Source organism: Malaclemys terrapin, chromosome 7 (genome assembly GCF_027887155.1).
Source record: "Malaclemys terrapin pileata isolate rMalTer1 chromosome 7, rMalTer1.hap1, whole genome shotgun sequence".
Lineage (NCBI taxonomy): Eukaryota > Metazoa > Chordata > Testudines > Emydidae > Malaclemys > Malaclemys terrapin.
Genome location: NC_071511.1, coordinates 26878328 through 26904527, shown reverse-complemented (window position 1 = coordinate 26904527; position 26200 = coordinate 26878328). Strand labels below are relative to the sequence as shown.

Here is a 26200-nt window from a genome sequence, read left to right as displayed (position 1 = left end):
TGCATCTGATGAAGTGGGTTTTAGCCCATGAAAGCTTATGTCCAAATAAATTTGTTAGTCTCTAAGGTGCCACAAGGACTCCTTGTTGTTTTTGCTGATGCAGACTAACACGGCTACCATTCTGAAACCTGACAATTGTATTGGTTTCAGTACCAAATCCATTTTTTTATTCCTGTTATGAGAGTTGCCAAATGGAAGTTTTATGAATTAAGACCATCAGAAGTGCCTGTGGTGGTTGTGTATTAGTCCTTTGTTGAGGAAGTAAGTGTGGCTTCTGTGTTTATATTTTATTTTTGCTTCTGTCAGTGCTCTTTCTCAAATCCTTGTATCAGAATGCCACAATGCCCTCATGTTAACTATTCCTCCTTCACTTCTATCTTGCCCACTCCTCTTTACTGTTCCCCAAGTAAGAGAAAGATGTTTCTGTCTCTGGATATGGCCTAGAACTGAACTGCTATAGCTAATTATGGATTTTCCATCTCATAAACTACATCATGGATGCAATATTAAAATGGTTTATCTAATAGAGCAGGTTGAATAGTAGAAAAAATGTGTTTGCAAATAATTTATTTAAAAAAAAAATGTTGGGTCAGTTACTTGCAGTGAATAATTTGGCCAGTTCTACTACTATCTAGTATGACCTGTACTTAGAGGTTATTGTTCTGCCATATATTCCTTAGGTACATATCAGGCAAGCTTTACCAAGCCACTTAAAATTGCTTTGCATTTTCCATTCCAGAAATCTCACTTATGATGGCTAGTGACTGTCTATAATTGCCATGTATTGTACTAATGTTACACAGCAGACTCGTTAATGTAGAACTGAATATTTGAACGTGGTTACATGAAGATTTAATTAATCTTAAACTCACATCCTCATGTAATACTTCAGAATGCATGCATGCACAAAACATAAATAATACATTTATTTCATCTATTTAACCTCTCAACATAAATTGCTTCCCAGGAATGAATGTCTATTTTACAGGAACGGTTTTAATGTGAAAAAGCAAAATACAGAAGTAACAAGTAAATCAATCCTACTTGACACTAAGCTTCTGATTGAAATGAGGAGTCTTACTTGAGGGAAACCAAAGACCAAAAGTAACTTAAGCCAAGGAACTATCAAATGGCTCTTTTTCCTCAGGACGACTCTGCTCTGTTACTGGGGCCAAGTGTTCTCTGTGGTATTTAGCAGTAATTGCAGCATAGGCACAACCATACACAGCAGCTGCCAACATCATTAGACACACGATTCCACAGACAACTCCAGTTATTACTACAGTGGCGATTGCATGACGCAAACTAACTGGCCTTGGCTTTGGTTTAGGTTCACAGTCTGAATGGCTACTTTCTCCATTTTCATTGTGATGAGTGTGCTTCAGAGAACTTCTGTGCTCAGAGCTATGGTGATGAATATTAGCCAGATGCATATGAGCAGCGGAGGGAGGGCATGCCCTGTACATCTCATAAGGAACTTTGAGGAGGTCCTTTCCCTTCCGATTTTCTGGTGTTGAGCATATAATGCCATCACTTATTCCTCCTGAAAAGAACATATTCAAATCTTGAGCTCTTTGGCTTTCTGAATTTTCTGATGTAAAAACTAAATGAAGCCCAATGGAATTTATAAACTGCTTCATTTTTCTACTTTTAAAGAATTTACAACCATATATTATTTTGTGTATATTTCCAATTAGTTAAAGACTAGGATTATAACACTTTTATATACTCAAATAAGCAATTACTTGTAACCAGTAATTAATTAGGAGTAAACTTACCTGTACTTTATCAACGTTTATAGTAAAACAAAACAACCCTCCTCCCCCACCGTGCACACACACCCAGTAGTATAAAAATAGGCAGGTGTAAAGCCATAAATGAAAACAAAGAGATATTGTTACCAGGTACATTCTTAACACTACTTTTTTAATAAACATAAATGGAAACAATATGTCTTCTGTAAACATTTCCTATTAGCATTCACAGCAATAGTCCATGAAGTAGTGATGGTTCTGGCACTATGTGCTAACATTTGCCATGAAGCAAATTGTGAAAATAAAATATTCTATATGCCCTGATTTTGTCTTCATAGTTTATAAAAGCATGATACCATTCACATTACATGCCAAAACCAATATTCTCCATACAAAAGTTAGAAAAATAAAACAGTTGACTTTTCTAATTTCAAATTTGTCCGTACAGCACATCCTGTGTATTTTATTATAGATTCATAGATTTTAAGACCAGAAGGGATCATGCTGATCATCTAGTCTGACCTGCACATTGCAGGCCATACAACCTCACCCACCCACTCCTGTAATAGATCCATAACTTTTGGCTGAGTTACTGAAGCCCTCAAATCATGATTTAAAGACTTCAAGTTACAGAGAATCCACCATCTACACTAGTTTAAACCTGCAAGTGACCCATGCCCCATGCAACCTTTAGGGCTGGTTCCTGCTCTCTGCTGAATGGGTGAACTTGGTGTGGGGGGAATGGAGTAAGGAGCCTTTTCATTCCTGTTCAAGCAGTAGGGCAGGATCAGTCCCTAGTGCATTAGCGCACATATGTATCAGAGGTCAGCTCCCTTACCATCCCACATATCATGGTCCCATAGCTACTGGTTAGGGCTAGAACCATTGTATATTTTCATGTTTGCATAATTCAAAAGTAACTGAATCAAGTCAGTTCAAATTTCCTCTCCCTTTGTGGCCTGGCATGGAAATTTTAATCTTAAAAAGAATTCGTTTTAGAAGGTGGTGAGTTAAGATGGGCCCAAACCAAATTCCTAAGGCCACCTTCCCCACAAATACTGGCCATGTTCCAAGATGAATCAGAGCCTAGCAGTTGAATCCCTGATCTGTAACAGGTCAAACCAAAAGCCTGGATCCAAAGACTTCCATACATGGACATTTTCAGTGTGGATCTGGCTGAAGATCCAAATTCTGCAGCTCTGATCCTTCCATGGTTATGAGTGACTGAAAAGGGTGTGTTGGACTGGAAAACTAGAATTCTACCTTGACTAAAACATTCTCTATAATTATTGAAGTATATGCAACAAGAATCAATTGCTTGAGTTGCCTTCAGTTCAAGAAATATTTTATTCTTCAAGTGATGGTCCCTATCTGTATTCCACTGGGGGTTATGTGCAAGTGCATGGAGCTTTTCAAAGTAGTTATGTCCATCGGTCCATGTATGCACACTTGCACTGCCTCATGGTTTCGCCCAAGGTGATAAAGAGTGGGGCAGACCGACGACATCTTCAGTACCTTCCCAACGCCGCATGGTCCGAGTCAGAGCTTCTGCTGTCCTCTTGTCCTTAGTGATGCATTTTCCAAACTTTTTAGAAAAACTGTTTTTATTTTCATACTTAGTCAGAATTCTTCAGTTTTTTGTAGTGGTTTTATTCTTTTTAGAAGTTTTGTAGATTTAAGGGCTGGAGATGTCGCTTCGGCGGTTAACTGCCAAACAATCCCCAACTCACTCTACCCCCTACAGCACCCTGGTCTCGGTAGTGTATATAGTCAAGATTTTTGCTGTTTCTGTAGTAATTTTCTTGTTTCTAAAAGTTTGGTATGATTCATCACTTGAAACGGTGCTTCTCCATTTTCTGCCAAACAATCCCCCCCGTCCAGCAACCAGTACTAGGTATTGGATTATGCCAAAGAGGCCGGGATTCAAAGTCGGTGCTTTCTGTCCTTGCTTGTTTTCCCTCAGCGATGAGTATCAACACTGCCTGTACTGTTTGGGGGAAGCCCACACCGTGTCCAGATGCAGTATCTGCCTCTCCTTCCCTGCTTGTTCATGGGAAGGCAGAGTCTTCCATCTTAAAAAGCACCTCATGCAAGTCATGCAAGGACTCTGGTTCCTCTGAGTTTGAGGATCCAGATGTTATGCATGGTCAGCTGCCCGTTCTGAAGACATACCTATCAGAAGGTCCCAATGGCACCATGGCAATACCCTACCTTAGCTCAGCCCAGGAGCCACTGATACTCAGCTCCTTGGGCACTACTGCTGCAACAGCAGGATCAACCAGGTTGGCCATATTGGAGCTCATGGCCCCAGTTCTACCATCTGTAAGCCTCCACAGAAATGCCCAAAGGCCCACAGATCCCATCCACGTGTTTTGACAATGAAGTCATCTGCACAACACGCCCAATCTTTGCTAAGCGATATTTCTGAGTGCAACTAGAGAGCCATCAACCACTTTGCACCCCAACAGTCTGACCAGCCTCCCCTTTTGGGTGCAATCTCAAACTCTTTCTGCTAGCATGGAGAGCAATAACAGACAAAGAGGGTCCTGGGTGTCATTCGACATGGCTATACCATTGAGTTGGTGATTCTGCCTCTTCCACATCCCCTGTGCTGATCCCATGCCAGGGATCACTCTCACAACAGTATTCTTACCCTAGAGGTGGACTCCATCCTGCAGAGAGGCGCAAGTATTCAGACTGTTGTCTGGTACACAAGAAGGGGGGATTAAACCAGTCTTGGATCTCAGATGCCTCAACTGTTCCGTTCGCTAGCCAAAGTTCTTCATGGTCACTGAATCAACTACCCCTTCCCTCCCCCACCACTCTTGTCATGTGTCCTGCACAAACTCCAGTTGGAAAGGGCGATGGTCATCCCGATTGCTCCATTCTGGACTTGCCAGTTCTGGTTTCCTCTTCTTCTCCACTCTCTCCCACTCCCGACATTTCCAGGAGTGCTCACAGAACATAGCAGCAGACTCTGGCACCCCAATCCATGAACGCTTCACCAGACAGCTTGGTTTTTGGGTGGATGCCTCTGCTAGCACAGGAGTGTTTGTTGGCAGTGTGAGATGTCCTCTCCAATAGCAGAAAGAACTCCACGAGACAATCCTACCAAGCAAAAAGGGTGCGTTTCACTTCTTGGGCCCAACAGACAGGTCTTTCCTCCGAGGCTCTGGGCATCCAATGCTTTAAGGTCAGTAGTTCTCCAACTTATTCCGGTTCCCTTCTTTATGTCTGTAGTCATTTACCACCCCCTTCTCCCCTCCAAGTACATATACCCTTCAGCTCTCTCTGGCCCGTCAGCATTAGCTGTCCACCTCAGAGAGCCAGCAGGCATTTCCCTCTGCTTCTCTCAGCCTTCAGCTCTCTGTGATCATGGCTGTTGGGCCTGGGGAAACTTGTAGGTGACCTCTTCACTGCCTTCGTACCTTCTGCTTTCATCAGCACTGATCTGGCTTCACTGCTCAATGAGGGAACTCTCACTGCTTCACCGTTAGGGGCATCCCCTCCTCTGAGTGCTCTTTTTTCTCAGAACTCTTTCTTCCTTTCTAAACTCTATCAGTGTTCTGGACTCTCATTTATAACTCCCTGGGGCCAGGCACCCACCTCATTACATCAAGCTAGGATGCACTTGACTGGAACGCAAGAGCTGAGCCCAGTTTCATTTAAGGGGCCAGCTACCCTGTTACAGGAACAAAACTCATGTTGGTTAGTATAAGTCACAGAAGAAGAATACTAGAGAAATATTAGAGTACAGAATATCCAGACTTCTTCCAACACTGGTTGTTAAAATGGGTTTGTGTGTTGCATTTCACTTCATTTTTTGCAATTTGGACAAATTTGTATAAAGCAAAGGTGAGACAAGAAAAAAAATCACTGAATTGCCAAACAATGGCTGTGTTTCTGAGATAAACTAAAGAAGCTGTGCTGCTGGCATAGTAATTAAGATAATCTGATATGCTTATCTTGGATCATTACCTTCCGCTGCATACAGAATTCACAATCCCTGCTAAAATTTGTTCTGGGGAATAGGTCCAGCAAAATTTAACAAAAGCCTGGGGGCTGAAAGAAATAACTTAATATTTTAACAGTCCAGAAAGTAGTATGATTTTAACCCTGGGAGACTAATTTTTATCAGTTAAATTACAGAGCCACTCTTTCAACTCAGCCAGTTGACTGTTTTGATAAATTGCACATATCACTGGCTTAAAAGCTTGTTTAATTTTATTTATTATTTTCTATAACTAATACCACCTTCCACCTGTTACCTAGCCAAGTATCAGGCATCTTGTATTGATGGAACTTAATTAAATGTACATGCGTTAACATAGATCCAATGGACCAGATCCTTATCTGTGCCAGTGCTGATTCTAGAACAGATGACTCTGGAGGTCATCATCACCATCATTCCAGCTCCCCACTCCTAGAATGCCTGGGGAGCTGTGCCTCCAGCACAATTTAGAACAGCCTCAAGTCCACTTTAAGTTGTGCCCAGCTAGAATGGCTTAACTTGTGCTGGAGATTCCCCTTATGCTAACCATTTCCTTCAGGTAGACAATAAATGCTGATTTCCATCTGCTCTGGGCATGCTAAGGAACTGGCCCAATGATTTGGCCACAGTATAAAAAGAGAGATACTGTAAAAAGAAATATGTCTCTTCTCATGGTGGTAATTCCTGAAATAAAAATAAAATTTTGAGGTGTGTGTGTATGTGTGTAATTTAGTGATTACCTGTGGTATACTCTATTTATCAGTGGGTGACTGGATAGTAGTGAGAATTTTGTGGTGAAATATTTGGAGACTTGACTTTGTTACCAATTCACTAATTGGACATATAAATTGTCCAATTATATTCATTTCATTTTAACAAGGAAGTGTGCATATGAACTTTAAACATTTCTAGTAACCAAAGTGTGAGGTTTTTAAGGCTATTCTTGCAAAGTTTCTCGCACAAACTCACTTAAAAGTTAATTAGAAGGAGAAATAAGGAGTGGCAATTAGTTGGTTAGTTCCACGGTAACTCTTCTGTTTGTTTAATGATTAAAGCAACTCTATTTAGGCACAACAAAGGACAATTTGTCATAGGTTATGGCATCTCAGATTTCCTTTCATTCTCATCTCTTCAGCCTTCCACCCTTCTGTGCACAAACCAAATCTCATCTTCAAGATGTAACTATGAGTGAAGGCCATCAATGGATACTGAATAGCAATTGTGTAACAGAAGACAAACAGAAGACACGGAGCATCTTCACATGAGCTGTTGCATTGTACCATGCCAATATATTGACCTACATACAGATAGGAAACCAAGGAAATATTTGTATCACATTCATGCATCAACATTTATTTTAGAGGAAATAGGATTGTCTTGTTCTTTTGATTTCTCAAAGTCTGACTAGCTCCCACAGCAATCAGAGCCAGTCCTTCCTTTAATGTTTAATACCTTTCACTGCCTACACTGCATATAAAACAGATACACTTAAAAAAAACCCAAATATTTTAGGATTATAAATGATTTTTTTTCTTTTATCTAAATCATCTTGGATTCTAAAGCTGCTCAGAACAAAGCATTGCAATGCCATTCAAAAGCAGAGCGAGACAACTTCTGACTTACAAAAAACAGAGTTAAGTCTTATTCTCTTTTTATGTAGAATAACTAATGGATTTATAAATGGAAGAGATTAAATGCAAGTGGAGAGATGGCCAAACAACTTTGTGCTGCTTTTAAACTACATATAAGTTCATTTTTTCTTTACCATGGCATTGTGTATTTCTGTATTATAAGTTTTAGCCCAGTGGTCAGGGCATTCAGCTGGAATGGGGCAGACCCAAGCTCAAGTCCCTACTAGAATGAGTAATTATTTATACAAAAGGAAGCAGCTTCACCAGGAGACACTGAGAGAGACCTCCCCAGACTAGCCAATAGCCTGGTAGGCACTAACCTCAGGGCGTTCAAATCCCTGTTCCAAAGTGGAGAATCAAACCTGGTCTCTCACATCCCAGGTGAGTGCCCTAACTACTGGGCAAAAAGTTATAAGGTGGGCACTGGCACCACAACCATTACCTCTACTTCCTCTTTCTTTTTTTTTTTTTTTTTTTTTTAATTGAGCCTAATTAAAAAGTCTGGAAACAAAATGCTTTGGGTCAAACTATGTTTCCTTTGATTCACCAATATTTTTTAAAAATTTTGGATTCAGTTTAATCCAAATTGAGTTTATGTTCTTGAACTTCCAGCAGTCTGAAAAATCAGTTATTTTTGCCGAACTCTAGTCCAGAGCAGAGAGAGAGAGTTAAGTATGAGCTTAAGTGCTTTCTGGTATCAGCAGGGCCGACGAGAGGGGGGGGAAGCCTGTACAAATTACCGGGGCCCGGCTTCCCCCCCCCTCATCGGCCCTGTTTAGCTGGTCTGCTCTTGCTGGGGGGCCCGAAAAAAAATTTTCACCGGGGCCTGAACCCGCTTTCGGCGGCCCTGGGTATCAAAGACATGATAGCTCAGACAGGTCAAGTATATGTTAAGCCATTTTCTTTACATTTTATCTAATAGAGAAAATTACTTACCTCTGTATAAAAAGCTCTCTAGCCACAGTTTAAGGCCAATGACATGACAAGTGCATTGCCATGGATTATTCTTGAAAAGAACAACTTTCAGATTTGGGAGGGATTCCAGCAGAATTCTGTCCAGTCTTTGAAGCTTGTTATACTTAACAGACAATAAAGTTATATTCCCTGTATTATTTCCCAGAGTTTCAGGCAAAGTTAATATACTGTTGGAGGACAAATCCAGTTCTTTTAATTGAGGGAGGGAACTGAAAGTCTTGTTTTCTAGGTAATGAATCAAGTTCTTGGTTAGGTTTAGAACCTGTAGGTATCGTAGTCCTTGGAAAGCACCCGATGACAAATTTGAAACAGAATTATTAGACAAGTCTAAAATTTTGAGCAAAGGGGTTTCACTGAATGCATTTTGATTGATTCTCCAAATATGGTTATTCTGCAACTGTAATATTAGAGTTTCAGGAGGTACGTGGGAGGGAATTTCAACAAGTCCTTGATTCCTGCAGTCCACTGTCTTTGAAGTTTGATGACATAGGCACTTTTCGGGGCATCCACATACCATATGCATTAGTACAATGATACTTGAAACCAAAAGCAAGTCACCTGTACAAGAAGTAAAAGAAGTGATAATGTGGTGAAACTAGTTTATAATCAGTGTGTTTTGTAATACAGACATTGGGAGCATAGACAAAAGATGTACATTTTGATAATGGACAATAATGCACCTTTGTTTCACAGTTCGGTACATCAGAACATTATGAATCAGCCCTAGATAAAATTTTGGAAACCTCAGATAATGTAGACTAAAGACAATTTTTCTCTAGTTTCAAACTGAGCTACTTTCCATGGCTTTATCTTAAATGCAAATAACTTTTAGCAAGCTTAGCCATCAGCCCCTTGCTATAAAAATATGATGATTTCTAGCTGCTGGATACCCATAGGAATGAAACACTCCCATAGAGTTCCCAAGGATATTAAATTGTAATGTTTATCTTTCTATGGTGATAGTGATTCCGAGCCACTCACTGTATGTTAAAGTTGCAAGCCCAGTCCCTATTTACTTACTGTTTTGATTGCATGTTGCACCTTAAAGAATTAAGCTTGTGTTCTTTTAGAGAAAACAATAATCTTCAAAGGCTTCGCTACAGAGAATTCAACAAAAGTTTCCAGTGAGCCAGATTTTTTTAAGGTCTGTTCTTTAAAATATCCACCCATGTTTATGCTTATTAATTGAAATTCCCTTATCTGAATGCCAGCTGTACTTTCCAAAGATTTGAACATCTAGCCATTAAGCAAACATTTGTCAAGTACAGTTGTTAAAATGATAAATGAGGTCACAGGAGTACTCAATGATATTTAATATTTAAAATTATTATCTACTCCCATGGCTCCTGACAGTGATCCAGTTGGCTTTGACTGAAATAATAATACCTTGTACCTGTCATTTGTGGTTAACACTATTCCTTTAAAAACATCATGCTGCCTAAAGTTATGTTAATATGCATACAATGGAATAATAAAGATATATTGGGGAGTCTTGGCTGTTGATCCCATATGAATTATTTTGGCTCCAGAGAATCAGAGCAATAGGTGGATAAATCCCTTTTAAAGTTGTCTTTGTGATGCATCGAATCATTAATATTATCTGTTATTTCAAAGTAGAAAAGCTTCTAGTCAATTACTATTTAAAAGCCTTAGAAAATAAAGGCTACAGTGCATATTGACTTGTAGAGCTTAAACATTAATTAGTAACAGGGAACACTATCTTTAAAGAACAACAGAATGAGATTTCAGTATTGAATATATTAAATCTGTAAATGAAAGGTTTGGATTTTTATGACTACAATTTACCTTGCAAACCACTTATTAATTAACACTCTAAATGAAATTGTATTTGAAAAATGTTGCTACAATGCCTGAATTCTGTGTTCAAGAAACATATTCTGTAGCATTATGCCGTTCTGCAATTGTTAGTGTCAGAAACAAGAAAAACAACTTAAACAATAACTTCCACTGTAAAGTTAAAAATAGACGCTGGTTGGCAAAGACAATATTTCTTTACAAAGCACTTCACTATAGGTCTAAAAAGTAAATTATAGCTCACCTTTCATGGTGGTTCTCTCGTTGTCCTGCTTGCAGAAGGTTTAGTCCAAGTTTAGTTATAACAGTAATTTACACGATATTACAACTTGAAGTGTGTGTCAGGACTGTGAACTAATCCGGTTTCCTTTATACCTTCATTTTAGGAAACTGTAGTTTACAAAGGAGCTTTAACTATTTGTTCTAGTGAGTAACTCCATCAGCTTTGGTTGTTATTGCATTCATTTTTTCCCCTCAATAACACTTTTTTTTATAGTCCACCTATTACTCTCAGAGTTTTTCTCTGCCTTTCTTATTCAGTCAACTGGCCCTGCAAAGAATGTCTGTCAACTCAAACTGGACAGCTGTAGTATACAAATCATGACCTGATAGCCTACCCTTTCCTATTATTTAATCTGCTTCAAATCCAAAGCACAAAAATAAGGCTGCCTTTTTAAAATCCAATGTAGTTTCTGAATTCTGTGGGATTATTAGCCATGCTGTGTCAATTCCTCAAGATCCAATGACTCTGAACATGGATTCTAGTTTTCCTGGGTTGTGATTGGAGGCAATGGAGTGTGTAATAATACTAGGAATAGGCCTGCATGTTGATGACATGGTTTTGACAGTGCAGTTGTTTGCTCTTCTGGGGCTTATTCTTCTGACATCCATAGGGATTAGCTGTGCTGACAGGATTTTGTTGCATGGGAACACAGTGCTGGTGCCTTCCTCGGTGAGGATGGCAAACATATTTGTATGGATACTAAAAATATTGGACTGCTTTTTTCGCAAATGCATTGACATGTTAAGTGACATTTGATTGAAAACTCATATTTCACATGGTAATATATTGACTTATCTCACTGTTAACTTCTTTAGAAATAAAATAACACTTCACACTGTAGCATTTACAATAGTAAAAGGGCTAATGGCGTATGACTGCCATAGAATTAAAGCTGCGATAAGGTGTTCAAAGGAATGTGAAATCTGGTATAATGAGCTCCTTTAAAGTCACATGCTCACTTTTATACGTCTGTTAGCTTTGTCTTGAAACTGCACCATCAGAAAATGTCAAATCTCTCCAAATGCTGACCATACAACGTAACATTGTTAGGACCAAATTCTGCCTTTCAATGCACATGAACAGCTTGCAGTGAACTCAGCTACTAGTCTTATTTGTAATACTATGGGATGATGCAGAAAGTGCTTCCGCTTAATTTTTGGTATGTAAATTAATTAGCTTGAGCTTTCAGGAGATCAAGAGCCAAATTCTGCCTCTACATTATTTAAACAATAATTTATAAACTAATTTCTGAAGTTCTGTCTTCTCTAGTTAATCTTATATAAATATAAGTAAGATTGCCCCCCTGAAGGAAGCACAGCAATCCACTCCCTACTTCTCCTACACAGACTTTAATACTAAGGTTGTACTCCGGTTGGAGTTAGCGTACTCCACTCTCCTAGTAGGAAAACACTTTATCAAAGAGGTGGGTCTTGCAATATGCTGTGGAAGTGGCAAAGTTTGGACTCAGTCTTGACTGTTTCAGAGGCTGGATCTGCAACCCAGACTATTCACCCAGAAAACTTTGGCCAAGGCCCCTTATAGGTGCATATGGGGCCCTTTCACTTGAAATGCCCCAAATGAATGCTGCCCTGAGACAGAGAGAGACAGAGAGCACACAATGGTCACAGATATGGGCAGGGTTCAGCCCAATTTAGGGCTTTGTGGCAGAGGAGCAGGACGTTGAATTGGATAGGATCCAGTAATAGATTGCAAAGCAGTATATTCTTGTCAGTCTTTCTTCTTTAGAAGGTGGACCACTATAGGCTATATTAGCTGTAATTTCTAGGTAGCCTTCATGGGTATTACACTGGTCTTACCTGGAGTTGACAAAAGCAGGAATTCATAAGACCGGTTCTTCTTACAGCAGAAAATGACAACATTTCCTGGTCAGATATATGCAGAAAAGGCTGGTTTGGCCTCTACTGCTATTGGACAAGTCTCTGCTCCTGGATGTCCTAACAGTTCATACATACACGAACCTGCCAATGATTCCAATGGGAGTTGCCTAGGCATATGCAAGGGTAGAATTTGGCCCTGAGTTTGGAGAAGAGAGTTGGTATTGCAGATTCATTTCCAAAGTGGAGCTTTTATACTTTCCCCCACCCCGCCCCAAATTATGGCATCTTACAAATGTGGTAACTAAATAGAAATTGTTCAATGAAGGTGAGGAAAAATTGGAAAAATGAGAACTGTATAATACTTTGTTGTACTTTGTTGAACTGTATCTGATACCAGTCAAAAGAATCGAAGGAAATCTGAACAATGACTGAAAATGTAGAGCAACTGACATTGTAAGGTAATCATAACTTTTCGTCCAGAGAATGGTACAGTTACTGCTGTAGATGATAGACTATAGTTTATTACACCCTTGATGAATGACACATCATGTTGGTTCGAGATGAAAGACTAACAACACAGTGAAAAAGAATCCTATGAACGTGAGTCACATGGCACCACAGTAGCACTTAAATGCTCTGACTTTCCAAACGCGTTGAGTTTAAAGGCCAGGAGTAGTGGCCTTTATATTAATACCAAACTATATAAAAGGTTAAAACAAAGGCTTCCAAACCTTTGTGCTCTAAGATATTGCTATCTATCCCTCCCCCTGCAAATGCATGCACAAATGGAAGTAAATATTGGCTTAATAGGGACTAATTTTAATTAGGATTGACCTAGATGTAAATGGGGCTACCACAAGCCACTGTAACACTCAGAGATGACACTTTCAGCAGCCCTGCTAGCGAGAAGTATTCCACATCTCTGATAATTATGTTTTGCTGTTTGAAGCTACAGCAGTTGGGAAGGCCCTTGCCTTAAGTGTTGCCTCACTGCATTTCCTGCAATAGAGGCCATTCCTCCATCCTTGACATATCCCATCCCTTGCATCAATGATGACTGACATTAGGGCCTCCTCTAGCAACTCCTGACCTTGTTACAGGATACAGTAACTCTTCATGTTATTTTTTCCTGCTATGGCTCTGTTTTTTCTCACTTTAAAAATTCTCCACGGATTTTAATAAAGTTTTCCCTAGGCTGATGAATTCAATGATCTGAGTGTGTGTGTGTCTGTGTGTGTGTGTGTGTGTGTGTATAAAAGAGGGCTTGCTATCCAGGTGTATTTCCTGTGCTCTTGTGTGAACTAACTTTGTGTGAACTAACAGAAGCTGTAAAGAATGCCTTTCAACTGCCTATCTTAGTCTGGGTAATCCTTTGCAGCTACAATTGTGTTATTTTTAGCACTCAACAAATTGAAAAGATGTTCACAGGGCAAGGTCATTGAAAGTTAAGCACTGTGAGGTTCATTTCCAACAATAACACAGCACTTGTTTTATGTTCTCTGCATTGTGATATAAGAAGGTATTGCTTTTTTTAGTTGAATCTTCATGCCCTGTTCAACTTTGGAAACCTATGATTAAATCTGTTAATCTACCTTTCGTGTGTGTATGTGTTCCTTATATAGAAATCAGTGAAGATATGTATTTGTAAACAGAGTTTTTCCCACCCTATAATACATGTGCTACTCCTGTTTGTTGGTAGTAATGCTTTGGTTATGAGAGAAAAGTCTGATGTGATGAAAATTATAATATTGATACAAGTAGAGATTTGCCAGAAACAGAGTAACCATAAAAATCTGTTCTACTTCTCGGCACTTGAATATTAAGATTTCTTTCTCTTTTTTGATGTGGTGCAGCAACTGTTGTTGTGACCACTTAAGCTAACTTGTGTCTTGGTGTACCAGGATATAACATGATGTACATGATGTTTCCCATCACAAATGTAAAGACAACCCAATAAACTAACACTCTCTATCCCTGCTGCCCCTTAGTGGGGACACCCCACTGACCAATGATTAGAAGATAGTTTGTCACAGTTTTAGCCAAAAGCAGTTGATTTCTTCATATTCAGAAGGAGGAGTGTGCATGAGAATGGTTCTATTTACAGAGAAACACCCTGGATTTAATGAGAATCTAGCGGTAGGGAAATAATGTGAAGATAAACAAACAAATGTTTCAAATACTTTAAAGCAGTGGTTCTTAACCTGGGGTACACACACACCCTGGGGGTGCGAGATGCCCTTTCTGGGGGTGCGAGACATGCCAGCTTTTTTTAGAAGGTAAATCATCGAAAACACAAATTAATCACAGACACATAAGTACAACTACTTTGTTTCATCAAACCTATGTATTTATTAACATTATACATTTTTTAACAATTACTGTAATATACAAACAAAAATATATCTTGGTTTAAGGGGTGCAAGAATATATTTTTTAGGTTTAAGGGGTACGAGAACATATTTTGATTTTTGATAAGGGGTGCGAGAACATATTTTGAGAACCAAAGGGGTGCAGGCTGCAGTAAAGGTTAAGAACCACCACTTTAAAGCTACAGCATTCTGTTTCTAATACTTTTTATATCAAGTACAGAAAGGCATCATTACATATGAAATTTGCTCATAAACTGAATTACATAGTACTTTCTCAAAAAGAACAGGAGTACTTGTGGCACCTTAGAGACTCTGAAACCTGACAGTACTTTCAGGTGATTTCATTCTTGTACTTTCCTTCTGTTTTTGACATGGAATTGGCTAAAATAGCAACAGTTGCTTAACCTAGAAATTGTGTGAACATTAGATTTCCATTCTGCTAATGGATGATTTTAAACTAGCTAAACAAATAATCTTGTCTTGGAAATCTCTGATGCAATTCAAAGCAATACAGTCTCTTCTTCATATTGGGCTGGTGGACAAAACCCATGAATAATATTGAAACAGCCCACCCATCACCTCTTGCAAAATAAGCATGATATTGCTTCAGAAAACATAGTATTGTATCATGGGAGACTATCCCAGTCTTTCCTGGCTCTGGGCCACATTCTGATACAAGAGGGTGAGAGGGTACAAGAATCTCTTTCAGTTTCTGGGCCTGATGACAGTCCTAGTGCTCAAGGAGTGTGAGGACTCCACAAAACTTGTTCCCCGAGTGGAGCTAAGTTCCACAAAGAGGGCAAGAAGTAGGGGAAGGACTTACCATTCGCATATACCGCTTTCCCACCTACCCCCCAGAAGAGATGGCCAGGCATCTGTGAGACACTCTTCTGACCCAGGAACCTCTTGATACCAACAGAAAGAAGGCACAGGGGGTGGATAGAGTTTTTCAGAGAATCCCTGGGTCAGTTATATGAATAATAATTCACTAAAAGGTGCCATGTGAGGTCTCTGCTGAAAGCTAGTAACATACTCATTCTCATAACCATTACAAAATGTATGTACACATATATAAGGAATTATTTACCTACACTGGACATTATGTTCTTAAGGTCTGTGAGTTAAAGCAGCTCACCAGGAGGTGACAAATATGTTCCTTTTGGACAGGCAAGAGATGCTTATCTATCTGCCTATTTATATGCAAATTGAGCATTGTATACTTAACAATGTATACCCTTCTGCATAGTAAGCCCCCAACTCATCAACAAGAGGTCGCAAAATCTCCAGAAAGGAATACAAAGTAGGAGGGTGTCCTGTTTATGAATAAAGATCAAAGGACTGTTTTGATATATCTGGGGTTGCAAAGGAATACCTGTGTGTGTTTCACCTATGAAATAAGCTGGTAGTGGGTTTGCTTCATGATTGGAAGATGACAGCCAAGCCAGGCTGTAAGACACTGGAAGGATTTTGGGTTAGCTTTACTCTCATGACATAATAATGTGCTGTTAGTTAAGTTTAGGTTCTAGAGTGCATGTTAGGATTTTATTTTATATGTAACCCTTTGTTTCCAGTATTTCTGATACCTATCATTTGAATCTCTGTTCTTAAATAAACCTATACTTGCTTTCTCTGTGAACTAATCTAAGTTCTGTGTGTTAAGCGGAAGTGCAACTGGTAAGTTGTGGGGCACCGTTCATTTGGGAACAGAGAATCTGGAATTCTGTGAGTGTCCAGTGGATCAGGGGCTGGGCATTCCAGGGAAATGCTTGGCGGACTTGAGGGTTGGAGTGTGTCTATAGCTAACCTGCAGAGGACAGCAGAGTCCAGTGGGCTGAGAGAGAAGAGCTTGTGCTGCCTGCGGCTGGTGGTGTCAGGGAGCTGACCCATGGCGGGCACAGACAAGGCTTCCTCATGCTAAGAGCAGCTGGTAGTGAGATGCCCCACAACCATGGGTTCCCTTGAGAACCATCACAACTCTGCCTGAGGCACAGTTTACTCATAAACTGCTAACTAGGTGTATTTTCCAAGGTCCTTTATGTGTGTCTTCCCAGGCTGGCTAGAGAGGTGGAAGCTCCTGATTGACTGGGCTGGGGGCAGAGGAGAGTGGTACCAGCTAGGGATTGAGAACGTCAAACCTTGCCAGTGCCCCTGCTTGGTTACTGCATAGCTTAAGGGAGACGATGTAAGATGCTGTTTAAGAGGTGACTCTTATCTCCTTCTGATGGCAGTTACAATTTGTTTGGCTTTACCCTTCAAGGGAGTGAAGCAAAAGCTTTTTAGTCAGATGCTGGAGAGCAAATCTGGGGATGGAAGTTATGGTCTTTCCATTTGGAAAACTGATTGTGGGGGCTGGAGCAGCATTTTGGTCTTGCTTTTTGCCTTATTTTGCCTTCCTTTGGTTCTTGTTCATACAACCCGTAATTAACCTGTGTAACTCATTGCTAAAAAGATATCATTGAGACCAGGAGCTTAGTAGGATTCAAATAAGATTTGGAAATGTATATGGCTAATGAGAGCATCCATTGGATAGGTACATTGGATAGGATCAAAAATGTTTAGAAGGGATATAAATCCTTCCACTTCAGGCCATTAACTAACCACTAATGACATGAATTATGGAGAAACTTCCCCTATGAGCAATTTATTCCATAATTACTGTTTTTGCAGATTTTTTTTTTCCGCTTTCCACTGATGCATCTGGGAGTAGCCAGTGTCTGAGACAGGAGCAGCCATTTGCCTATTGGGTCACTTATTTGCCCTGGAAGTTTTCAGTTTTCTTTTTCAGCTAGATGAGGTGAGGATATGAATCCAGTAGGAGACTCAGTTTGTATTTTGTTTGTACATAACAACTTTGGCTGAGAGCCTTTTGTGAGGTTGGTTTGTGATAACCCCTTTCCCCAAAACTCCAGTAGGGGGTTGGAATAAGCAGGGTCTGAGACATGTAGGTGAGGGGCGGGCTTGTGGGACAGACTTTTATGGTCTGGCTCAGATGCAAGCACCCCCCCTACAGTGAACCCAGTCTTTTTGATAGAAGGTTTGGTTTAGGGGATGCAAGGCCTTTGGAGTCAAGAATGACCGCAGGGAATAGCGATGCTGGATTACCTTACACTTAATTACAAGTTAGATAAAGTTGCAGCCAGAGGCCTTTAAATCAAATTTCATGTGTCTGCATACTTATTGGTGCCGTTACAAGTAGCAGCGGTAAAATAGGCTTCAATTTTCAATCAATTCCCAGCTTATAATAATAAGCTGTTGTGTGTGCTGTACATCTTTGCAGATATAGATAAAATGTATGTCAGATAAGTATGATTAAAGTTAATTAGTGAGTTCATGTTGCTGCTACAGTAAATGGAAACAGATGTTACTTGACATAAAAGTAATAGAAACAAAAGGATAAAGAAAATGGCAATTGGAAAAGCATGTCTAAGATAAAGTATAGGATTTACATGTTGTTTAGATATTTAGATATTTTAGACCATTTTTGCCCCAGCTTGAACAGTATAAATTGGGATCAATTTCATTATCATGCTTGATTATTTACTCCTGTTACACCAAAGAACAAGTTCTTTTGTCAGCTTTTCTTGGTGTATTTTATTTGTTTTTTTGTAGCAGCATTTAATTAGAAATTTTATTTTTCAGTCACAGGTGACTATGAAGGTACTTCTAAGACAAATTTAGGGACAGAGTATTTTCTAATACCATAGAAATTTAATTTTCTGTGAGTTTTATATGTTTATTTTAATACATAATCTGTTATCAAAATTGGAAGAGGTTTTGCTAAAGATGGTTTCTTTAGTGGTATTTGAAACACACTCAGTGTATAATGAGATAGTAAAATAAAATACGATACTTTGTCTCTTTAGTTGCAGATCTCTAATTCTACTACAAAAGAGCATTTATCACTTCAATAGTTCCTCTACCATTTTTGCGGCAAAGAGTTTGCATGAACAGTTCAGTTAAATGAATAGATGAATGTTTGAAACTACAGGTTCTATGGATTCATATAGGGATTTCTCTCATTAACATAATACCTGTGTAAATAAAACAGTTGCATGAACAACAGTGTGTGTGGAGTTCAATGGGATTGCATGGGGCATAATGCTAGAATTAATCTCAATTTAATTCAGATATAAAATTGTTAGCTTTTTAACTGCTATATTTCTGGTTTTAGGAAATTTCCATTAAAATCAATGGGAGTCTTCCCACTGACTTCGGCAAGGTTCTCAGCATTCTGGCCCTGAGCCAGCAGTGCCAGGGCCGGTTCTGGGTTTTTTGCTGCCCCAAGCAAAAAAATGTTTGGCTGCCCCCCACCCCAGCCCTGGACTCATTCCCCCCTCTCCCCCCAACTGCACCCTCCTGCTGCCCCAGCCCTGGGTCACTGGTAACTCGCTCCCAGGGCGGGTCATTCAGCAGGAATTTTGGATGTGTACAGAACACAGACAGGATTGGTTCCCATATGGTTACAGAACTGTAGTAAAGTGGAACAATTTTCAGCTTGTGTGACTGGAGGATCTCTGGATGCATATTATGAGACTGTCCTCCATAAATGAGGAAAAGCTGAGGTGCCTTTATTATTCTTTTGTTCCATTCTTTGTTTCTATGGGGAATATCACGGTCTTCCTTTTAAACAAATAAAACTAAAACTTAAAAAAAAAAAAAAGCAATGGCTGTTGAAAATAGCAATTCCAGTCCTAATACCCAGTGGGAAGCATTTCTTGCTCAATTTATTCTACTTTTTCTACAGCAAGTTACAGTGGATCAGTATATTTGATTTGGGGGAAATGAAGAAACAGCTGCCCAAATTGAGCTTGAGCACTCCTGAATTTTGAGGGTGTTCAAATCTGGAAGGCAGGTGCTAGATTCCCTTTCTGAATATTAGCTAAATCTGGAAAGGAAAAATCAATTTATGCTTCCATGGCTCAAAAGTGGAAATCCTCCTAAGTGCCTGGTACTGTATCTAAAGCTGCCCAGGACCACAGCCTCCCCTCCCTTACTTTTCATTTTAAATTCTAGTGGGATCCACATACCTCCCTTGCTAGGCTTCAGATTGAGAGGTGCACCGTCCATTTAGTCCCCCCAATTCCTTCTTTGGGGGAGAGCCCAGGGCTGGGGCGGCAGGAGGTGCGGGCGGGGGGGAAGAGCCCAGGGCTGGGGCGGCAGGAGGTGCGGGGGGGGGGGAGAGCCCAGGGCTGGGGGAGCAGGGGAGTGCAGGTGGGGGCCAGAGCTGGGGCGGCAGGGGGTGCGGGGGGGGTGGGAGAAGAGCCCAGGGCTGGGGCGGCAGGAGGTGCGGGGGGGGGGGGGAGAGTGCAGGTGGGGGCCAGAGCTGGGGCGGCAGGGGGTGCGGGGGGGGGTGGGAGAAGAGCCCAGGGCTGGGGCGGCAGGGGGTGCGGGGGGCGGGGGAGGAGCCCAGGGCTGGGGCAGCAGGGGAGTGCAGGTGGGGTCCAGAGCTGGGGCAGCGAGGGGGAGGGGCGGCAAAAAACCTAGAGCTGGCTCTGTTCCTACCATTCACAGCAAGCTGCAGATTTCAGTTCCATACTCCTTTCCCACACCCTTTCCTGTTGCTAGTGGCCAAAGGAATGCTGGCAAATGTAGTTCTTTCCCTGCTCCAGGGCTGGTTCTATAGGCAGGGAGCTAACCAAGGAACTACAGCTCCCAGGGCCCCCTGTTGGTTCTCAGCTCCCATGCAGGATTCTTGCACCCCTTGCAAATCTGCCGCCCCAAGCAACTGCTTGCTTTGCTGGTGCCTAGAGCCGGCCCTGAGCAGAGCACTTGAGCACTTGTTTGATCATATGCTTAAATACTCAGTTGGATCAGGGACAGATTGCTTAGTGGTAGAGATGTTCAAAAGTCAGAATTCCCGTTCTACAGGAAATTCTGAAAAATAATCCACTGTATTTCAGATCAAAAGGTAGAACTTTTGACATTGCCTGCAGAAGAGAAAATCCTTCCCAAATTCCTTTTGAAATAATCAAAACATTTTATTTAAAAAAATTTGAAACAAAATTGAGCATGGGAGCTCCATGTCCATGGGTCTGAGGGCTTCTAGGCTCCTGGCTCCTTGACAGCACTAGTGGACTGACAAGGAAAAAGCAGCCGTGGATCTTGGGAACCTGTGTTCCCAGCTCTGCTGCAGGGAGTTCAAAAGTCCTGACATGAGCCACGGTTCTCAGGGCTTCCAGGATCCCTGTTATGGGGCCAGGAACTGAGGCTTCCAGGCTCCAAGAAGTCCTGGGGTCTCCAGCCCTGGGGCAGACTGCATGGTGAGACTGTTCCAGAGCTGAGGACACTGGAAGTCCTAGAGTCCCCAGCATCAGGTGAGCTGGCAGGAAACCATTGGAAATCTACCTGTGTTTCATCAAAAGTTCATCATAACTGAAACATTTCAGCAAAACGATTTGGCTTTGACAAAACACCATATTCAAGGGGGGGAAATGCTGTTTAGTCATAAAATTCCAACCAGCTCTACTCAGTAGCTTGCAGGATCAGACCCCAGTATAGTCTTTAGATCAGGCTTTCTCTCTGTTTTTCTGCAAGGAATTACATTTTGAATCAGTAATTGTAAAAGGTATTAAAGGTGTACAACAGCACAATAAACTACACTGTAGCATATATTAGATAATGCGAGACAGTAATCCTCTTCAGTGTTGTTTTATATGCATTATGCTGCAGTCATCACCAGCAAGCATATGTCAGTATGGATAGAGCTGGATAGAAACTGGAACATCACTGTTGATTAGTGATTGTACCATTTCACAAATGGAGTAGGGATATTGCAAATAGAGTAGGGATATTGCAAATACTTTCTTTCCATATGATTCCAATGAACAAGAATGAGATTGATACCTGTGCTTGTTGCTGCTGTTCTCTATTTCAATAGCAGATTTATTTTACAAAGAGATTAATGGCATGTTGCTGTCCCCTTGTCTCTGTTCTTCTCCCTTTGAAATTCTTTGTGTTCTACCTTAGAATCATGAAAACTCATTTCAGGATCATTTTCATCCAAACTGCCTTTCACCTTCGGATTCACTACCAAGTCCTCCCTGTTGGTCAGAATCAAGTCTAAAATAACCGTCCCCCTGGATACTTACACTATTTTTTTAATAGTTGTTCCCAATACATTCCAAGAACTTATTGGAAATTTTGTGTTTTGCCATATTATTTTCCCAACAGATGTCTGGATAGTTAAATTCCCCCATTACCATCAGGTCTTGGGTTTGGGATATTTCTGTTATTTGTTCTAGACAGGTCTCATCTACCTCCCCTTCTGATTTGGTGATCTATGGTAGTCTACCCTACAGTGACATCACCTCTATTTCTTACCCCTTTATCTTTACCCAGAGACTTTCAACTGGTCTGCCCCTCACCTCCTTCTGGACCTCAGAACAAGTGTATATCTTCCTGATATGTAATGCAACACCTCCTTCCTTTTTTATCCTGCCTGTCCTTCATGAAAAAGCTATACCCTTCCATCTCAATAATCCAGTCATAAGACTTATCCCACCAAGTCTCTATGGTGCCAATTAAGTCATAGTTTAACTTATGTATTAATACTTCCATCTTTCTGTTTATTCCCCATACCCTTTGCCTTTGTGTCGAGACCTCTAAGTTGTTGAGCACTTTCTTCCACTTATTTCCTTATTGTTGCCTCTGTGACCCTACTGTAATTTTTTATATCCTCCCCAACATCTAGCCCTCTGTTAAAATCACTTTGTTTATGCTTACCTGTGGGCTTTTGTCACCTGCTCCCTTTGAATATAGCTAGCGCTTTGAACCATACCTGTACTAGCTCCGAACAAACTAGCATGCTGAAAATAGGATAGCCACAGTGGCATTTTAAAAATGAGGTAGCAGCAGGCACTGAGAGCATTATATTACTTCAGCATTTTAAGAATCTCTTGGTATTTTTCTTAATGGCAGGCAGATTTTCGAACACTCGCCATGTCTTTAAAATGCTTTTTCTCCTTCAGAAAGGTTTTATATGAAACTGGAGAGAAAAGCAAAGGTATATGGGTGATGTCCTCCCCCTTTACCACATGTGCCGCTGTTGTGCTGTTGTCAGAAATGATAAATGCTTGGGAAACACAGTTGATGTGGCTGCTGAGTATCTCCAAAATAGGCCACTAAGAGGTCTTACAAATAATAGTGTGGATAGTTATAATAATAATAGACAGTTACAGTCCTTTAACAGGTATAGCAATTTAATTTAACCAGACTGTAGAAGGAATAGGGGTGGAGGAACTGAGTGTTGAGTTAGAATTGCAGTGACCCTGGGAGGAAAATTAATGCAAAAGGTAGATAACAGTGTGTTTCTGTGGGGTGGGCCAGTTGGGTCAGCAATGGAGGAACGAACACATTGGCTGAGGTGCTGGGTCAGAGAGATGGGAAGGGGAGGAAATCAATTTTAAAAAAAAGTATTTTGTATATTTTTTATATGTTATCTATCTGTTACTCTTTGTCTTGTGTAATTAGACCAGGCCTGCACAACATGCGACCCAGGGGCCGCTTGCGGCTCGCGTGGGCTCACTGTGCGGCCCGCGGGGGTTGAATAGATGGGTTCACTGTGCGGCCCGTGGTGGGGGTGAGTAGGCAAGCGGCAGGTGAGGGAGGGGGGCTGAGTAGGCAAGCGGGCGGGCAGTGGCGGGGAATGAGTAGGTGAGTCGGATGGGTGGAGGGCTGAGGAGACGAGTGGGTGGGCAGTGGCAGGGGGGGCAGGTGAGCCGGTTGGAGGGGGGGGGCTGAGGAGGCGAGTGGGTAGGCAGTGTCGGGGAGTAAGTAGGCGATCCGGGGGGGAGTGGGGGGCTGAGGAGGCGAGCGGGCGGGCAGTGGCGGGGAATGAGTAGGTGAGCCGGACGGGTGGAGGGCTGAGGAGACGAGTGGGTGGGCAGTGGCAGGGGGGGCAGGTGAGCCGGTTGGGGCGGGGGCTGAAGAGGCGAGTGGGTAGGCAGTGTCGGGGTGTAAGTAGGCGATCTGGGGGGGAGTGGGGGGCTGAGGAGGCGAGCGGGCGGGCAGTGGCGGGGAGACAGGTGAGCTGTTGAGCTGGAGGGGTGGGGGGCTGAGGAGGCGAGCGAGCAGGCAGTGGCAGGGGGGTGAGGAGGTGAGCCGGGGGAGGGGAGCTGAGGAGGCGAGTGGTGAGTTGGTGGCTGACCTGTTCTACTGATCTGGTCTGGCTCCCATCCCCTCTCCCAGGGCCGGCTCCAGGCACCAGCAAAACAAGCAGGTGCTTGGGGCGGCACATTTCTAGGGGCGGCATTCTGGCGCCGGCCATCATAGGTGCCGACTCCGGGGCATGGGGAAAAAGTGCCCTCGCCTCCCCAGCTCACCTCCGTTCCTCCTCCGCCTGCTCACCTGAGCGCGCTGCCGCTGCTCCACTTCTCCCCCCTCTCTCCCAGGCTTGCCAAGCGTGAAACAACTGTTTTGCGCAGCAAGGCTGGGAGGGAAGAGAAGCCAAGCTGCGGGGCACTCGGGGAAGGCGGCGGAGGTGAGCTGGAGCTGGGAGTGGATCCTCTACCCCCCCCGTTACTTCCTGCGCGCCCCCACCCTAGCTCACCTCTGCTCCGCCTGCTCCCCTGAATGCGCCGCCGCTCAGCTTCTCTGCCCTCCCTTGCTTGAGGGGGAAGGGGGAGAAGCGGAGCGGCGGCACGCCCGGGTGAGCTATGGCAGGAGGTCACGGGGGGCCCCGCAGGAAGCAATGGGGGGGGAGAAATGCGGCATGCTGGGGGAGGAGCCGGTGTTGGGGATTTGGGAAAGGGGTTCGGAAGGGGTGGAGTTGGGGTGGGGGCAGAGGGGCATGAAAAAAAAGGGGAGGCAGCCAAAAATTTTTTTGCTTGGGGTGGCAAAAATCCTAGAGCCGGCCCTGCCCTCTCCAAAGGTTGCAGCTGTCTGGAGGTGCCTGCCTTCCACGCCTTCCTCATTCACACCTCATTCATTCAACAGGGCAATTGATTACAAAGTGGGGGGAAGATCTTATTCTACTTCTAGCAAAAAGACAATTTTCTTTTACCTTAATTATACTACCTTAGGGGCCCGCTATAACATATTACTGAGGTTCAATACTGCTGTTTTGGTGGGGCGGCGCTGGGGAAGGAGGGTTTGTTTCCGCGGGGAAGGTGGCGTGGGGGGGATTTCGGCCCTCAGCTGTTTTCTTTGGAGTAATATGGCCCTCGCCACTTTACGAGTTGTGCAGGCCTGAATTAGGGTATGTCTACACTACGGGATTAATCCGAATTTAGATAATTCGGATTTGAGAAACAGGTTGTATAAAGTCGAAATGAGTGCGGCCACACTAGCACAGTAATTCGGTGGTGTGCGTCCAAGTACCGGGGCTAGCGTCGATTTCTGCACCGTTGCACTGTGGGTAGCAATTCCATAGCTATCCCATAGTTCCCGCAGTCTCCTGCGCCCATTGGGATTGTGGGTTAAGATCCCAGTGCCTGATGGGACAAAAAACATCGTCGCAGGTGGTTCTGGGTACAGCCTCACTCCCTCCCTCCCTCCCTCCCTGCATGAAAGCAACGGACGGCAGACAACCATTTTCGCGCCTTTTTTCCTGGGTGGGTGAACACTGCAGACTCCATACCACGGCAAGCATGGAGCCCGCTGAGGTCAAGACAGCACTCATGAATATTGCAAACACCTCGCGCGTTCTTGTGGAGTTTATGCTCAGCCAGGACCAGAAAAACGAGGCGAGGAGGCAGCGGCGGCGGCAGCGCAGCGACAAGCATGATGAGGACATGGACACGGACACGGACACAGAATTCAGTGAAACCACAGGCCCCGGTGCTTTGGAGATCATGTTGTTAATGGGGCAGATTCTATCCATGGAACGCCGATTCTGGGCAAGGGAAACAAGCACAGACTGGTGGGACCGCATAGTGTTGCAGGTCTGGGACGATTCCCAGTGGCTGCGGAACTTTCGCATGCGTAAGGGCACTTTCATGGAACTTTGTGACTTGCTTTCCCCTGCCCTGAAATGCCAGAATACCAAGATGAGAGCAGCCCTCACAGTTGAGAAGCGCGTGGCGATAGCCCTGTGGAAGCTTGCAACGCCAGACAGCTACCGGTCAGTCGGGAATCAATTTGGAGTGGGCAAATCTACGGTGGGGGCTGCTGTGATGCAAGTAGCCAAAGCAATCACTCAGGTGCTGCTACGAAAGTTAGTGACTCTGGGAAATGTGCAGGCTATAGTGGATGGTTTTGCTGCAATGGGATTCCCTAACTGTGGTGGGGCACTAGACGGAACCCATATCCCTATCTTGGCACCGGAGCACCAAGCCACCGAGTACATAAACCGCAAGGGGTACTTTTCAATGGTGCTGCAAGCACTTGTGGATCACAAAGGACGTTTCACCAACATCAACGCGGGCTGGGCGGGAAGGGTTCATGACGCTCGCGTCTTCAGGAACACTACTCTGTTTAAAGGGCTGCAGCAAGGGACTTACTTTCCGGACCAGAAAATAACCGTTGGGGATGTTGAAATGCCCATAGTTATTCTTGGGGACCCAGCCTACCCCTTAATGCCATGGCTTATGAAGCCATACACAGGCA

At 42.7% G+C, this 26200-nt stretch overlaps 2 protein-coding genes across 4 annotated transcripts in view; one reads left to right on the top strand and one right to left on the bottom strand.

Moving 5' to 3' along the window:
- CACNA2D3 (calcium voltage-gated channel auxiliary subunit alpha2delta 3) overlaps nucleotides 1–26200 on the top strand; it is a 734213-nt gene that overhangs the window by 615867 nt on the left and 92146 nt on the right. The gene's annotated exons all lie outside the window — the stretch shown is intronic.
- LRTM1 (leucine rich repeats and transmembrane domains 1) lies at nucleotides 35–10800 on the bottom strand. Its single transcript, XM_054035784.1, has 3 exons — nucleotides 10411–10800; nucleotides 8313–8909; nucleotides 35–1543 (listed from the first exon to the last, which is right to left on the bottom strand). Exons 1-3 carry the CDS (start codon nucleotides 10415–10417, stop codon nucleotides 1110–1112), a joined length of 1038 nt encoding a protein of 345 aa, XP_053891759.1. The 5' UTR covers nucleotides 10418–10800; the 3' UTR covers nucleotides 35–1109.